The sequence below is a fragment of the Mus musculus genome, chromosome 7 (assembly GCF_000001635.26).
Source record: "Mus musculus strain C57BL/6J chromosome 7, GRCm38.p6 C57BL/6J".
Lineage (NCBI taxonomy): Eukaryota > Metazoa > Chordata > Mammalia > Rodentia > Muridae > Mus > Mus musculus.
Window position 1 is genome coordinate 110,805,786 of NC_000073.6, and position 17,551 is coordinate 110,823,336.

Genomic DNA, 17,551 nt, shown 5'->3' on the forward strand with positions numbered 1-17,551 from the left:
GTGGGGAATGGAGGAGGGCCAGGACCCTTCTCTATGTCTAGTCTCCTCTGCCCTTGGCTTCCGAATTGTAGGAGGGGATGCTTCTAGGGTGCACTGGTTTAGCTGTGCTGACCATGCCAGAGGGATGTGGGCAGTGTAAGCCAGGGGCGCATCCTGACCTGGAGCCTCCCTTTGACAGGGAACGAGGCCTGAGCACGTTCCTCTTCCGGCCTCACTGTGGGGAGGCCGGCTCCATCACTCACCTAGTGTCTGCCTTCCTGACGGCAGACAACATTTCCCACGGGCTGCTGCTTAAGAAGGTAAGTGGGCCATGCGTGGGGGCTAGGCTCCCATCCCCCATCCCCTCTTCAGAGCTCTGGTCAGTGCTCCTCGAGGGCCATGGCCCCTGGAGAGGGCTGTGCCACTGTAGTCTTCTTGGCTTCACTTCAATTTTTATTTAAATACTTTCACATATTTTGATCATATTCTTTCCCTCTTTCAACTCCATACCCACTACCCAATTCATGTTCTCATCTTCCCCCCAACCCTCAGCCCCTCAAAAAACTAAACTAAAGCAGGAAAACCAACAAAAACAATTTGGCTCACTTTTAACCATAAAATAACCAAACATTACATTTTAGATGAAAAAAAAAACTAAAAAATAATCTTACTTTCTTTACAGAAACAGCATTAGCAGCCGTTTAGTATTTCTAGTTCCCTTTTCCTTTCCTTTTGAAAGGCTAATTTTTATTTTTGTGTTTGTGCATGCATGCTGGTGTGTGTGTGTGTGTGTGTGTGTGTGTGTGTGTGTGTGTGTGTGTAGGTCTGTGCATGAGCAAGGCAGGTGCCTGCAGAGGCTGTCGGATCCTAGAGCTGCAGTTACAGGTCATTGTGAACTGCCTCAAACTGAACTCAGGTCCTCCATAAAAGCACTGCAGAAAAACACACTGAGGCAGTCCTGCAGCTCTCTGTCACCTACAGCATAATTTTAGCATAATAATAAGCACAGAATTTGGAATCCTTCCTTGACTAGTAACCCTTGCTCTGGGCTGCAACATTCCTATGCTCTCATTTTAAGGCCTTTGGGACAAAGAATTCACCACTGGGTGACTCCCAGTCCCCAGTGGCAGACACATTGGCCATCTAGCTTTTGCTTCCTGTAGGTGATGTCACTGTGAACCTGGGTACTCAGCCTTCCTACATATTGGGTCACTTCCAAAATATCGCCTTGCCTCTGGTCCTGACATGTGCTCTCTCTGGTCACATTTGTATGGGACACAAGACTACCATAGCACGAAGCCCGCTCCTTCCCTTCCCTCAGGATCTGGCTCTCGGGGGCTAGACTGTGTCCAGCTCTCTGGTAGTTCCTCTGCTCAATGCTGTGTCTGCACCTAACAAGAAGCATCTTAAAGGAGAAAGGGCTGATTTTGACTCACGCTTGGAAGGATACAGCCTACCGTGGCAGGGATGCTGCCTGGTGACATTGCATTTCCAGTCAGGAAGTGGGAAATGGTTAGGAAGGGGATCCTAGAAATGATAAAACTTCAAGGCCCACAATCAGTGACTCACTTCTAGGGAGGTTCTATTTTCTAAACGTTCCATAACATTCCAAAACAGTGCTCCCGGCTGGAAATCAAACACACAAGCACCCAAGACTATGAAGGAGATTTAATATTCAAACCAATGGAAGTTTTAACTTGAACGTTTCTCAAGCATATAGGGGTTCTCCCGGCCTGCCCACTTCAGGGGGCCTGTGGAGGTGTAAGGGGTGGCCTCTTGCCCAGCACTGTACCCTGCGGTCTGAGGCCAAGAGGGAGTACAAAGAGTGGGCAAGAGGCCCATGTGTCCCAAGCAATGAGTGGAATGCAGGCAGTAGAAGAAGGTGGGTCTGGACATCTCAGCTTTCTTGGGCGTGGTGGCCTGTCCAGACATCTCAGCCTCTGGATTCTGTTGGCATGAACCGCCCCACCGCACCCTGGCACACGTCACACGAGTGTCTGTCGGTTCTTTTGCAGAGCCCTGTTTTGCAGTACCTCTACTACCTTGCTCAGATCCCTATTGCCATGTCTCCTCTCAGCAACAACAGCCTGTTTCTGGAATATTCCAAGAACCCCCTCCGGGAATTCCTGCACAAGGGACTACATGTCTCTCTCTCTACCGATGACCCCATGCAGTTTCACTACACAAAGGTGAGGCTGTGGAGATGCAGCTGTGTCCCAGCAGGCATCGGTGCTGGTTCACCACCCCCCCCCCCCGTGAGGATGCAAGCCCATAGCTCACTTGTTCTGTTTTGGGGTAGTGTGGCTTGGTGAAGACGAGGGGTGCTCCTCTGGTGAGGGAAGTCGGTCTTTCTCGCCGTCTACCTTGTATTGATGCATCTCTGTGATTGTGGAAGAGTTAGCAGAACTCTATTGTATTGTCTTATTGTATTTTATGTAAAGTGGGCATAAAACCATGCCCTCCTTAAGCTGATGAACTAGAGTCTAATAGGTCCAATATATTATACACCATTCATCCAAAAATTGAAGCAAAAAAATTATAGTGTTTGATCCATTGGGGTTCTGGTGTGTTTCACTCTGTAGACAAAGCTGGCCCTGATGCCGCAGAGATCTGCCTGCCTCTGCGGTGCTGTGATTAGGGCATGGCCACCACACCTGGCTTTGTTAATCGGATTTTTATGACTATGCTTTGTGTCTCTGGGAAGAGAGAAGGGAAAGGAGATATCATGCACAGGGAACAGATATAACTGCTTCCAGAACATTCTACTGGTGTTGATGGGATCAAGCCACTGACTAGCAAGCAATAGGTGTCAGGCTTACGGTGTCTGGACCTTTTACACCCAGAATGGAAGCCTTTGAAGAGCTGCCTCCCATCTTAGTTGTGTCTGTTGCTTTTTATTGTTGTGAGAACCTAGAGATGCTTTTAAAAATATTTACAAACTCATTTAAAAACAGTAATACTCTGGTTTCTTTTCTGAGTGTATAGCTCTTTCACCTTTAACAATAGTAATGTATCCGTTTGATGCCTAGATTCCTGCACTAGGGAGCTGAGGCACTGAGACCTGGAGCTGGGAGCCAGCCTGGGCTACAGATGAAACCCTGCATCAAAACAAAACAAAAATAACCAAGAGACTAAAACCAACAATGACAGCAACACACACAACACACACACTCTCTCTCTCTCTCTCTCTCTCTCTCTCTCTCACACACACACACACACACCCTCCACCCACCCCAAAATAGTAATAGAATCATTAAGTATTATATAAATAGCAAAAAATGTTATGAAAATAACTATTTCCCCAAAACAAAAATCCCAAGAGGAGTGGTACCGTTCTGCAGTTTGCTTCAGTGTCTTATTTAATAGAAGACAGCTGGGTTCCCATCCCCGCCTCTGCATTCAATTTGCTGGAAAGCATGCGAAAGAGTCCTGCCTCACAACAGCTGCAGAGCTGTCATGTGGAGCTGGTAAACAGATTCTGGGTCCCAGCAGTCTTCAAACCTCACTTTTAGACCCACTGGAGGCAACAGTAAAGGGAGGGCTGGTGCTGGGCAGCAGGTAGTTCCTGCCAGAAGAAAAAGCAGGGCCACAGCTAACCCGGCCCCTTAGGGACTGACTGCATCATCTCCAGACAGGTCTTGCTACTTGATGTTACTTTTTACTCTGCTGGTCAGTGTTGGAGGCTGCTGCCTTGGGAGCTGTCCCTCTCCCAGATCCTTGTTTTGTTCTGTTTGCATGAATGTTCCCGCATTTACCTAAGGAGGCTCCCTCTTAATAGGACAGTCACAGGAGAGCAGGCCCCAGCTTCCCGACATTGTAGGCCCTCAGTGCTGGTGAGCAGGCAAATCCAGAAGCCTGCCTGCTTTATCTCCATTTGGTGACCCACACTTGCACACAGACAGGTCTCAGGAGTCTGGAGTTGGCGGATCTAGGTGCTAGGGAGTTGAGGAAAGCCCTGGAGAGTGAGTACTTTTTGTGATGCAAGGCTGACCTATGTTTCTCACCCGACTGTGCTCTCTGGCCGGGGCTAGGAAGCGCTCATGGAGGAGTACGCCATTGCGGCACAAGTGTGGAAGCTGAGTACCTGCGACCTGTGTGAGATCGCCAGGAACAGTGTGCTGCAGAGTGGCCTCTCACATCAGGTATGTGATGGGCTGGCTGTAACCTCCACCCTTCAGTGTTCGAGCACACAGAATGTTGTACACAGTGTGCCTTCCCCGTCACCGGGATGGGTGACAAACTGAACAAGCCAGGTCTCAGGAGCACTGACACTCTGGCTCCATGGGAAACCTTGTGAGGTCACCATGACTGCCCCTCATCTATCTCAGACCTGCCCTGAGCGAGGTCGTCCCTAGCTGCCCTCTTTCTCCTTAATCTATTTTTCTCACAGTACGCATCACTGCAGACACTGTGCGTCCCAGTTTCCCTTTTGAAAGGGAGTTGAGTGCAGAAGCTTGCCCCTGTGTTCCCAGGCCCTAATACAGAGCTGGCACAGAGCAGGCACAGAGCCTTTTTCCATGGCTCCTTTAAGAATCGGATGTGGAACCAACACTGAGAATCTGGGCATCTGCCCAGGGGATGCCATTTAACAAGAAGAGACATCCTTACATGGTCCTGGGGAAGGTGACAGTTAAAGGCCTAAGTGTTTTGAGTCGTTCTGGGATCCAGCCTCTCCAGGAACATGACTGCCTGCCATGTCACCTCTCAGGATGGGTTCCTGGTCTTAGTCTTTTACCTCACCCAGTGTAGGCCCATCAACTTCATACTTCTCTTCCACGACAATAGAGAGAATGACTGAGTGGTCAGCGTCACACGGAGGTCCAGGGAGATTTGGAGTCCCATGGGAGGAAGATGTCCCATTGAAGGATTGGCTCTAGAGACACTAGTCTGTGTGCTGGAGCCCCTATCAAAGCTGCCCTGCAGACCTAGAGGTTAATCTGGTTTCACTTGTCTTTCTCATGGCCCACAGGAGAAGCAGAAGTTTCTGGGTCAGAATTATTACAAGGAAGGACCAGAGGGCAATGACATTCGAAAGACAAATGTTGCACAGATCCGGATGGCATTCCGCTACGAGACCCTGTGTAATGAGCTCAGCTTTCTGTCCGATGCCATGAAGTCCGAGGAGATCACAGCCCTGACCAAATAGGCCCAGCGGTCCACACACACTTCACTATTTGGTTTAATGTCAGGTCTGCTGGGGGTAATGGTGGCCAAGATCTCAAACTAGGGCTTCCGTCTGTGATGAGGACGCCTCTGAAGAAATCTCAAGCTCCCAATTTTGGTTGCACTTTACGAACATGCTCACTTCGTTAGCATTTCTGAGCCAGAGGCTGGCTCCCTCCCGTGGGGATCTGGGAGCTGGCACTGTGTACACCTGTCCCTGACTGTCCACGTCTCCCGTGATTGCCAGTGCTAATATGGCTGGGGCTGAGACTTTGCAAGGCCTAATGCCAAAGGACACAAGGCCTGTGTGGTGTCTGCCACACTCAGCAGGCCCTGTAGTGGTTCTCATTTTGGCATCTGGCTGGCTGCCTGCCTTAAACCCCCACCAAAGCTCCTTTTCATAAAGGGGCTACCTTGAGAGAAAATACAAACGCTCTCCTGTTGATGATTTGTGCATTTTAAAAAATGAGTTTCTTTCCCTCTTAGCACCCCTCCTTCCTGTCTGGTTAGGAAGCCCAATGCACCCTCTGAGGTCATCACTTCTGTTCTATGTTATTATCTAGGACTCAACGAGTCATCTCAAACCATATTCTGTGAATCCATCTCATGGTCCACTCCTGGGCTGCGGAAGGTACAAGGCGAGGTTATGGGGCTGCTCTTCACTTTTTGTTTTTAAATGAAGACCTCTGAAAAGCACAGGGCCTCTGCTCCTTCTGGCTCTGATGTCCTGTGACTGTAGTGTCACCACCTCCCCTGGGAGTCAGACCAGGGACTCCTCAGGGAGTGAAATGTGCTTCAGGACACACAGGACTCGAGCCAAGCTCCTGATCCAGTCACACCCCACCCCCGACTCCCCTGCCTCCTCCTACTGTTTTAGGCTTCACATATTTTAAATGTTTGAAAAAGAGTCACTAACAAAGTGGATTTTATTTTAAAGCAGATTTCTTCAGAAGCTATCATGGTCCCAGGGACTAGGTAGAATTTTTAAGTCTAACGTGAACTTTAGCTTTATCAGACATTTTTGTTACTAGTGCCTAGAACATAGTAGGTGCTCAATAAATACACATGGAGTAATTGAATGACTTTCTCTTTTGGCATCTGTATGTGCAGAATACTCAACAATGTTCAAAGACCTTCTTAACTATTCAGAAGGCAGGAAGTCCTACACCATAGTTAGATGAACCTAACTGTACCTGGAAGTTGCCCATTTAACTAATTATTCTGTCCTGTGACTGTCATCCTTCCAGTTGTTGTGTAGCGTATGGAACCATGTCATCCTTTTACTAGGCAAATACACATACTATCTCACATAGATGATTATGAAACTGAATGAAAACCTGTCATGCGGGATTATTTTTGAAAAGCCTCCATTTGTATACATTTGCCCAAACATAGCAACTATTGTACAGTTTTTCATTGTATCAAATACTTTTTTAAAGACTACAAATAAAGTCTATTAGGACTGTGACCCAATAGAACAAATGTTTCTTTATTTCTGAGATGGGGTGCATGGAAAGCTGTGAGCAGTGGAGAGCACTGACGAGGAAACCCACAATTTGCAAGCTACGGCTCAGGTGACCTCGTGGTCATCTAGCACCTCAGCCTAGCTTCTGCCAGTCCCACAGAGCATCAGCAAAGCCACATCTAGAGTGCTTTGCCTCGGATGATGTCTTAATCTGTTCACCAGGGTGCTTCTCAGACTGTTTCTCTATCACTTTGTTTAATGAAATCCTAGTGCTCACTGATCCTCGTGTGTGTGTGTTTGTGTGTGTGTGTATGTGTGTGTGTAAATCCCTCCTTTTGCCTGTTTTACAGTCGGAAGCCAAGGCAACTGTATATGGGCTCAGGTTTCCAGACAGTACTCTCTGGACAATTCCTAAGGGTGGATGTTTGCCTTATATCTTACTTAGCCTGTACTGCTGAAAGTCGGCACCATCTCTCCGCCTCGTGAATCCACACTTTAGTCTTGAATGAAAGCAGGTCTAAGGGTGTGCTTGGCTGGCTCTCTCAGTAGCTGCTGCCTGCTGAAGGGTGGGCTCACAACACAATTTCTCTGGTTCTTAAACACAGAGGGTGATGGCTTATGCACCTAAATGTTGTGTCTGCACCATGATTTGTCAGAATAACCGTCTCACCAGGAAAGGGGGCTCACACCACAGACCCACAGCCTCCGGCTCCTGAGCGATCATCTTTAAGGCGCATTCTGTAAAACAGAAGCTGATGAAGAGCTGAGACTACAGAGTGGGGATTTAGCAAAGTGTATCCGAAGGACTCTTATGCTTTGATAGTAATGCGGGTTTCTCCACAGTATGGTTGACGGGCACCAGCAAACCTGACTCGAAGCTGCCACCTCCCTCTGCTTCCTCTCTTCTGTTTCTCCAATGACATTCTTTTACACGGAAAGCACAGAACTGGCAGAGCTCAGTGTGGACCCTTTATTCTGTCTAACGGGTACTAGGAAAGAAAAGCTAACCAAAGTCACAGTAGCTGCTCACACTGCTGTTACGTTGCTTCTCATAAATGCAGGTGATGAGCCGACAGACAAAGTAGGCTTCAGTCGAGAACCCTCTCCCCAAAGCAAGGAAACTCCCAACACCTACGGATGCAAGTTATTCAGACTATCTTTTAATGAATCCAACTTCCCAGTGTTAAAAAATCAGGGAACCAAAAAAAGGTTTCCAAGCAGCCTTATTACCCAGTTGTATATTAATACAAGAAAATCACCTCAAAACAGCACACAAACAACACAACCCCCAGAGCACAATACAAAACAGTCCTCTAATAAATATAAATATTTAGTATATAAGAATGTGAAATTACATAAGCAAACGTTTTTAGTTAGCTAATGTTCACTTGCAAAGTTTACTTATTGCACATTGTATCAGTTTTTCCTAAGAATAAAACAGGCTTTGCTGTTGTCAGCCTTTACATCAATACATAGTCAAACTCTTTCTGAAACCCAACGTTTCCAGCATTTGAGCCAACCTGCTGTTACTGAGTGAGCACAGCACTAACATACAATTTACAACAATTCCCTAAAGCAGGAGGCAATTTGCACATCACTGAAGGCACACAATTTCCTACCATGGTAAATGTATTTATGTAGTTCTTATTTTATAAAGGCAAAGCTGTACAGAATAGAAAAAGTATACATTTTACTCATGAGACAAATTTATGATTAGATCCTATGGTGAACCCTACCTACTATTGACATCTGGAGTCACCACCCAGTTCAATGGAATGCATAGAGAACTCTGCTTACTACTTGATAAGGCAGTTGGAGACACTGACGCTTCACAGTAGACCAGTTAGTATCCCAGAGATCACACTTTAAATAAAGGGCAGTGGGCAAGATCAAGTCACTGGACTCACTTTCTATTCTTTCAAAAATGAAGGATTCTGGGGAATAGAGGTATTGGCTATTGCTGGAAATATCCCCAACCCCTAAAGCTATGTTATTAATTTCTGAAACACTTTAAGATTAGACAATTTGAATTAAACCCAGCAAGTCAAAATCCAAAAGGACAATTTTAGGGCTAGAAAGCATCTCAGAAGATCACTCATTCCAAGGCTTAGAGAATGTGTTCTATGGAGCACTTGAAAGTTGACAGAATATGACAGAATATGAATTTTAAAATGTTTTAAAGTTGTTTTGCTAGTGTGTCTCTCTGTGTGTAACATGCATGTGGGTGCCCTAGGTGGTCAGATGAGGGTGTTGGAGCCCTTGGAGAGATACAGGTGGTTGTAAACCACTAATGTGGGTGCTGGGGATTAAACTCTGGTCCTCTGCAAGAACAGTAAGTGCTCTTAACCACTGAGTTAGCTCTCTAGCCTAGCCATCCCAATTGTTTTTGAAACAGCATTTCAATGTAGCCCAGGCTATCCTTGAACTCACTCTGTGATGGAGGATGACCTGGGCCTTCTGGTCTTCCTGCTTCCTCCTCTCAAGTGCTGGGGTAGGAGGGGTGCACCAGCATCACTGTTTTTACGCAGTGCTGGGATGGAACCCAGGCTTTATATATATTAGGTAAGCACTCTACCAACTGAGTTACACCTCTAGCCCTGAATTGTTATTATTTTTACAAAACAGAGGTTTTTTCATTTACAAATTCTAATGTAACTGTATCACCAATACATTTTCACATTTTCATATACTGACTTAAACTCGATCACACTAAGGTTTGTGTAAGGAAACTTGTATTAATAATATGTAGCTTCTCTATAACGGGGTAGCATGTGTGTGTGTGCACTCAGTGTGAATAGGCTCTCAGAACTTACTTGAAATGCTAATGTTTGAAAACCACAAATACAATCTGAGTTTCTCAATAAGAACCTACAACAGAGTAAGACTTTCTCGGGGTTGTGAAACCATCTCAGCTAAGGTATGACAGACAACAGCACTGTGCTTGCCCGCATGCTCGGCAGACTGCTTAGCCATTTGGTGTCACTGCCCTGTCCTTACAGTGAATGGACTATTGATGTCTTCAGTATTTGGGGGCAGAATCAAGTCAGACCTTTTTTTCCCCCGAGAGGGATTTTATTTGAATATTCATTAAAATCTGAATCAAGTCAGATCTTTTTCTTTGAAAGGGATTTTATTTAAATATTCATTAAAATCTGAATCAAAAATCAATAAGCAGTAACTTCAATTGTGTACATCTATACTTAGGAAAACAGGGACAGTTGAAACTTGCCAAAAATCTGTGAGAAGACTTCTATGGAACGCTAACATTTCTTACAGGGGACTTATTTCATGCACTAGCACTTTTATAGGCTGCACTGTTAGCATTAACGTTCTTCCTCCATAAGCCACTGTGGCTGTCACTGAGGCCGCACTCCTGTCACGGTTCTCTCTCTAGATGCCTGAATAGTGCAGAGAAATGGGAAGAAAGCCAATCAAGGTCTGGAGTTTAGGGTTTTACAACTGCTTGGTGAGGAGGTTTACCTGATCGTCCTCTTCTTTTAATCTGAGAAATTTGAGGAAACCGAAGCCTCAGAAAGGCGTCTTTACCTAAAATAAACGCTGTCTGGCTCAGGACTGGATGCCTCTGTGGAATCTGGAAATATAAAATGTGTGTTTCTATAAAAGAAAAAAATCCTTCTGAAAACTCAAGCTTCATGGGCATTATGAAAAAATCCAACGGGCACCTATCCAGGTCCGGGGATGCCTTTCTAAAGCAGCCATGAAGATCCCTCCGGTACAGTCCATTTTCGAGACAAAGTTCCAACCAGACAGTCCTAATCCGTGTGCTGCATCATGGCAACATAAAGAATAAGTAGTTCCAGAACCCAAGGCCAAAAGTGACATAACATCAGGAAGCAATTGGGCCACAGTACTGAAGGATCCATAATGAACCACAAGGGGGCAGAGCACACACACCTCAGGTTCCAACTGAGACATTAGTTTCAGTCATTTATCTCAGATGGCTACAACTGTCAACACTCTAAAACTTAAACCTACTAAAAAGATGCCAGAACAGTCCCTCCCTCCCTGAAAAGCAGTAGTGTCAAGTATTGCTGCTATCTGTAGCAAAGGGCTCAAGAGCAACATAGAATAGGTGGACTGTGGGAAATATGGCTAAACAGTAGCAAACTGTAGCCCACCATACATGGAAGACATGGGAGTTTATTTAAGAACGGGACATACCAGAATAGCAAAAATAAGAGGGTGGGAAAACTGATATTTCTGTGTGTGCCACAATATCCCCCCCTTCTCCTCTACGACAACAGTGTATTTGTAGTTCAGAATAACAACAGAAAGTCTTCCCCAAGTCATGGCCTGTGGGGCTGGCCTGCCTCATCAGCCATGTTAAGAATATAGTTAGCCATGTCATCTTCAGTGGGTGCATCTGACACCACCCATGATTCATTTGCTCCAGTCATCTGTAGGCGACAAATGGGGCAGTTCCTGTGTCGATCACTCCTGTCAGGGAAGTCCAAGCAAAACAAGTTTTTCCTTTTTTTCTTTTTCTAAAAAATCAGGTTTTTTGAAAAGTACATGGCTTTAAAAATGCAAACAACATAGAAATGTGCAATGAAAAATTAATCTTTCTCTTCACTCCAACCTTTAATTCTCTCTTCCAGGATCAACTGGTTGCCTACGTATTTCACCAGGAATGACTGAAGTTGTCAATGTGTGGGAAACGAGCAAGTGAGTACGTTCTCGCTGACCTTGTACCCACGTCTTAGAAACCACTGTGTACCAGTGTATGTAAGCGTAGTCTTTCTTTTCTCTTCTCGGTGGCTTGCCATCCTCCTGCTCCAGCCTGCTCAGGGCTGGGACTGTGGCATGCTCCCATACACCTGCTGCAGAGTATCTAACTCATCTCTGGTAGAAAGATACCTAGTTCCTTCACCTTGTTTGCTACCACCAGCTAAAATCTTCAGTTCTTACTTCTGCACCCAAATAAGTTTTCCTCAATAAGAATTCCTTATGTGTCCTAAGGGAAGCTCCCTCTCACCAGTGGGAGAGTTAGGGTAAAATGTGCAACGTTTAAACATTTATTTTTAATTTAAGTGGAAACCACTGCACATTTAGCAGAAAGGTATTACTAATTATTATTCTGAGTAATTAAGGTCATTTTTTAAAGGTAGGGTCTCTAAGCAGCCCATAGAACTTGCTATATAGACCAGGCTGGCTTTGAACTCACAGAGCTCTGTCTGACTCTGCCTCTTCAAGTGCTGGAATTAAAGGTGTGTGCCACCACATTCAACAAGAGAAAAGAATTTTGACACGTTATTAAAATCAAAAGTCTGATAAAATGTCCTTTGGTTCAAAACCAAGAAGATTTAAGGAAACTGTATAGGGATGGAACATCTGAGTTTAAGACTGGAAGTGACACAAATGCAGAGTAACTTCTGACACAGACACACACATGATTTCTTAAGAGATTTTGCAAGGGGATTTCTCTCATCAATACTATTTCGGAAGCTTAAACACCACGTTTGAGCTAGAAACACACTACAAAAGGAAAAGGCAATGCTGTTTTCTCGTCGCTCACTGAAATCTAGGGCTAAACAACCAGCGTATCAACTGTGCTTTGGCTTTTGTACAAAAACAAGAAACTTATTCCAAAAACTAGATGTGAAATTTAGAGTTGGCAGACATTATTTGGTTGATTTGGGGTTCCCCAGGGATGGTTTCCAAGATGGGCTTTTCTGTACATAAAACATCACAATTTGAAAGCAGTCAAATTCTGCTTCTGACCAACAGGAACCAGGTTTATCTTCCCACTAAAAACAACTAACACAGGACACAATGTCCAGAAGAGTGGTGTTAGGTGGGGCTGATATAAAGCACTGGACATCAGACATGGTGTGACTCCCAGGGGTGAGAAGCAAAGTGAGCCCGTGGGTGCAAGTCAGCTGTGAGTTTCCAGGACTCGGAAAAAGAAGTAGGGGACCTCGGAGGCCTGGCTGGCTGTTGAAGAAACTGCTGAGGCCAAGGTGGCTAGAGTTCAGAGGGCAGAACTCTGCACAGCACAGAGCAACAGAGAGAAGCGCCAAGAGACAGCAGGCCCTTCACTGAGCACTAGAGCCAGCCAGTGTGGGCAGATGCCAGGAGGCTGAAGCTCCGAGAGATGCATACAAAGGCCACAGAGGGCATCAGTGTGCTTCCAACTCTAGAGGCACGAAGTACAGCACCTTGAAGGAGTTTGTCTCATCAGTGGGAAATGAGTAACAGGAAACTAAACTTTGCTCTGGGTCTCCTAACAAACTGTAAAAGGACCCCCAAACAGTCCTTCTAAGTAAGAAAACCGTATTTTAAAACAAAGCTTGATTATTTACAGTATTAAAAAAATATTTACTACCTAGATAGGTAAAATTCCTATCTGGAAGGCAGATGAGCAGCAGAAAAACGCTGTAAGACAAGATGAAGAGGAAAGCAATAAGAGCAATGCAGAACTGACAAGACAGTAGAACTAGCAGACAAATGAAGTAAGCGCAGTCACTGTACTATCCACCGAACACAGGAACGGAGGCTAACACATGAGGTAAACACACCAAGACACTGGAGAGTGCAACCACAGAGCAACGGCTGAGACAGAGGACAAGTTCAGGGTCAATGCGTGGTAATAGAAGCCAAAGGAAAAAAGCAGACAGACAAGATTGGAGAAAACAATGGCTGAAATTTTTCCAATATCAACAGTACCATCGCCCTACTATATCAACAAACTCCAAGCACAAGAAACCTGGGTGGACTGTGACAAGGCATCTGTTACTCACACTGCCTAAAAGCAGCAGAAAGATAAAGACCTTACAACAACCCCGAGAGACAAGATAGCACACTGCCCCAGAGGAGAAGGATACGGAGACAGCGGCTCCTACAAAACAAGACGAAGTGGGGCTCAACACTGAAGCCTGGAGGGAAAAGCTTTTGGCCTAGAATTTTGTAATAGAAAAAGTATTTTTGGAAAATAATGTTCAGATGTTTAATAGAATCTTCAAGATGTTCAATAGAATCTTCAGAAGGCTACCAAAAAGTAAGTGGATTTCATAAGACTTCAGGATAAAGGTGGATATAAAACTATTTGTCTTCTTATGTACTAGCAACAAACAAAAACTATTTAGAACAGCACAAAACTGTGAAATATTCAAAACCACCTTCGCCCGAGATCTGCAACACTGAAAACCAGAAAACTGCCTGTAGAAATCAGAGGCTTAACATTAAGAAACCAACTGTCCCAAACCGATGTAGTCAATACGGAACCAATCAATGTCTCTGCAGGCTCCTTTGTGAAGCCTGATAACACTGATTCTAAACTCCCTATTAAAACATATGGATCAGTGCACATGACTCTAGACAGGGAGACTTGTAGGGCAGCAGGAACCAGGACAGGGTGAGACTAGAGTGAAACAGACTTAGGTCAGTGGACGGAAGAGTCAAGAACTGACGTGTACTTGAACAAGTGATTTCAAAAAAGGTTCAAAGGTTAGTAAAGGTGATATTTCAGCAAGTTATATATAGAACTGGAGTAGAGGCTTAAATGCGAAACTCTAAACTTGTAGAAGATATAACTCCTGTGCTCTTGGAGCAGGAAAAGATTGTACAGAAAGGGTCACTGCCAGAAACTGAACTTTAGCCTCACTGAAACAAAAACCTCTCCTTCAGAGACATTCTCCAGAGAAAGAAGACAGGCCATAGAAGGAGAGAACAAGTGTACAGTGAAATAATAAAATGGGCAGAGACTTGACTAGACTATCATTTAAGATGCACAGATGACAACTTGGCAGCCAGTAGTGGATGTAAGGGAGAGCCACAGAGACACTGCCCATGCCTGAGTACAAGGCTGGCTAGCATAGGCAAAGGCAGTGGACTCCTATGTGGTATTGGAGAGGGCACAAAAAAAAAAAGATGAGAAGGAGCCAAGCATGGTGGCACACATCTATAATCCCAAATTTGAGAGGCTGAGGCAGGAGGATTGTCACAAGATCCAGTTGAGACCTTCATGGTCTCTACACTGCTAGATCTTGTCTCAACAAACAAACAAACAAATAAACAAACAAATAATCAAACAAACAACCTTTTAAAAAAGTATGACTTCTTTTGGAAGTGAGCTGGCATTTTTTGAGAAACACCTGCTATATGACCTGGTCATCAGAGGTAGCCACCCAAGAAAAAGTCAAAATAGATGTCCATAAAACTACTTGTCCACAAACAGAGAAGCCTTTATCTGGCAATTATCTGCACTTAAGACATGGTTAAATCTCCAGCTGATCGCACTGATTGAAAGATGCTAGACAACAGAGAGAACACTCTGTGTGGTGCTGCTTTAAAGTCTAGCAAATCCAAAGTATTGTTGGCAAATGAAAGCAATTAATTGCTGCCTAAGAACCAGGCTTCAGGTGATTCTGGGACTGATGGGTTTGCTCTTCATGTTGTGACAGCTTTCATGAGTGTGCACATAAATTAAAGCATTTATATTTAGATACATGTAGCTTACTGAATGTCACTATAAAGTCTCCTAGATAGTCTATTATCTTGTAAGACTTTAAATAGCTGACCTAATATCCCTCCAGATTCCACAGTTGAGAATTTGGTTCCTTCACACACATATAGAGAATTATGGGGGCAAGGGGCATAAAAAACAAAAAACAAAAAAAAACCCCAAACAAACCCGATTCTAGATCCAAATCAGGCATCAAGACTCTTAAAGTCCATGTGTCAAAGCCCTGCTGCATCCCCACACTTCACTGAGCTAGGGGGCAGCACAGCAGAGGACTACTCAGAGGACTAGAGAGCAAAGCTCTCATGGTTGTGTTTCCAGTTGTTTAGTTACAGTCCCAGCTGACCTGTGCTATCTCCAAGGGCAGCGGATAACTTACCATTTATCAATGCACTTCTGACAGAAGCTGTGAGCACAGGGCAGGATGAGGTCAGCTCGCCCGTCCATGCAGATACAACACTCCTCCTCATCAGTCAGCTGCTTCACCCTGAGTGTGACGACAACGGAGCTGGACAATGGCAGTCTCTGTGCACTTGCTTCCTACTTTGTCTCACTGCCTTACAAAGCACCAGCAAACACCCACAGTATAAATCACACAATGACTAATGTGCAGAGCAAAGCCAGACCAAAATGACCATCTTTTGGGCATAGCAAATCTATTAGGGAAGAAACACTGATGTTAAGTTTCTAAAGACTATAAAAGATAAACCCTGTACAGGTTAAAGAAAACTAAATCTGAACAAAAACTGCAAACTCAAGTCTTTCCGAAATAACTCAGTCCATTTTAGGCATACTGAATTTACAGGAAATCAACCAGTATATAATGTACTTGCCATAAGGGACACATGGATGCCTCTTCCTCAGGGCCTTACAGTGGCCCTGCAGTATTGGAGAGAAATGGCAGGAGTGGCCTAAGTATCAGACTCCAGAGAAAACACAGAAGGGCTGGAGCACAGCTCCAACTTAGGGAGCTTGGAGAGAGAGCCTTCGCTGACTCGCTGACACTGGCTTGGAGCCAGCGCCACAGGAGCCCTGCTCATTTGCTCATGGAGTTTAGTCAATTCCAACTCCAGCAGCTCAGCTTAAAATATCCATTTCCTTCTGCTCTCAAAACCAACTTCTCCCTCAATTAAATGATTTAAAAATTGCATACAGCTGTTCCATGGTTAGTCACTCCATAGGTTAGCTTTTTTAATGTAATGTTTCCAAAAGTGATTTTCAATGTTTTATTCTTTGAGCTTTCCCGTTGTTTAAAACTGAATGTTTCAAAGTATAGTCCCACTCTCCTTAAGGGTAGGAGCTGTGTCTCATATAATTTCCATTCCCTGCTATAATTACAGCACAGCATGAAAGTCGGCAATAGCACTTGGAACTTGTTGACCTGAAATAAATAAGTGTCAAATGTACAGCACGAACAGTATGTGCCAAGTCAAGTAAGTACTTTAGGAAACGTGAGAGGAAAAAAAAATCACAGGACTTTGACAGATCATAAAGTAAGTCATGGAGGCATAAAAGAAAACATGAAACCTGTGTGTGTGTGTGTGTGTGTGTGTGTGTGTGTGTATGCATGTGTGCATTTGTGTGCATGTGCGTGTGTAAGGCTGCATGATGCTCATGAGTTAAACCGAGAGGAAAAGACTGATTATATAGCAAAGACAATCTGATTTTTTAATGTCAAAATACTAACTCTGAACTTGCTCTAACAGACAAACTCGAGGCAGCATGAGCTCCTGCTGATACAGGACTTCAGAAGTTAACTGAGTGGAGAGCAAGGGCAGTTGACAGTGAGGGAAACCAGGTAGAACCTCGTCTCACAGTGCTCCTGAGGCAGCTGGGGCTGGATTAAGGAGCATTACTACGGACATACCATTAAGGTCAGGTAACAGATTCATGTTTGCTTCTGTTGTGGAGAAAAGCATGCCCATTGAATTGAAATAGTGAAATGGGTGAAAACCTACATGCATATGGCTCTGATATGTGTGCTCACACATACATTTGTGTATCCACACATATACACAATACATCAGTCACATATAAATAAACATATCAACACCTATATACATATCTAACATTTTAATGCCTTTTCAGATCCACTGACTTAGCATTTCTGCTTTGGGGCTTCAAATTTTCACCTGAGGGTGTCAGGGACAGAAAATACAACAGACTCCCCAAAGAGTGACAGAGTGTTCTGACAGGAAAGTTTCAGAGTTGGGAGCAGATGACTATATAAAAACAGCACTGTAGCCCGAGAAGAATGAGACAGAGACTGCTGGAGGAAGGTACTCCATGCCCACACTGTCTGCTACCTTTCCAGCACCACGGGGACAGGACAGCCACTCGATGCTCCTAAGGTACGGAGAACCACGTGAACAAAGGCTGGAGACACTTACTGTGGAGAGCAAGGCTCAATGGAAATTTGAGGAGTTTTCAAACATTTGAAGGGCAGAAGAGATCACACTTGT

At 44.6% G+C, this 17,551-nt stretch overlaps 2 protein-coding genes across 17 annotated transcripts in view; one reads left to right on the forward strand and one right to left on the reverse strand.

Moving 5' to 3' along the window:
* Window positions 1–6,624, forward strand: part of Ampd3 (adenosine monophosphate deaminase 3) — a 44,620-nt gene extending 37,996 nt beyond the window's left edge. For 3 of the 9 annotated variants that reach the window (XM_006507219.4, XM_030242002.1, XM_006507222.4), the window contains exons 12-15: window positions 179–299; window positions 1,995–2,168; window positions 4,011–4,121; window positions 4,949–6,617. In XM_006507219.4, coding sequence (XP_006507282.1) covers window positions 179–299; window positions 1,995–2,168; window positions 4,011–4,121; window positions 4,949–5,125 — 583 coding nt within the window. In that variant the 3' untranslated portion in view covers window positions 5,126–6,617. Of the gene's footprint in view, window positions 1–178; window positions 300–1,994; window positions 2,169–4,010; window positions 4,122–4,948 lie in introns of all 9 variants that reach the window. The other 6 variants (NM_001276301.1, NM_009667.3, NM_001372441.1 and 3 more) reach the window with 4 other exon arrangements.
* The window catches only part of Rnf141 (ring finger protein 141), a 44,984-nt gene that overhangs the window by 6,317 nt on the left and 21,116 nt on the right, over window positions 1–17,551 (reverse strand). For 4 of the 8 annotated variants that reach the window (XR_869742.1, XR_003946542.1, XR_001777995.1 and 1 more), the window contains exon 5: window positions 15,469–15,576. Coding sequence is in view for 5 of the 8 variants with exons in the window: in XM_030242921.1 (XP_030098781.1) it covers window positions 15,469–15,576 (108 nt within the window). In the remaining 3 variants the exon portion in view is untranslated. Of the gene's footprint in view, window positions 1–7,745; window positions 11,066–15,468; window positions 15,577–17,551 lie in introns of those variants that run through there. The other 4 variants (XM_006508123.3, XM_006508124.3, XM_006508125.2 and 1 more) reach the window with 3 other exon arrangements.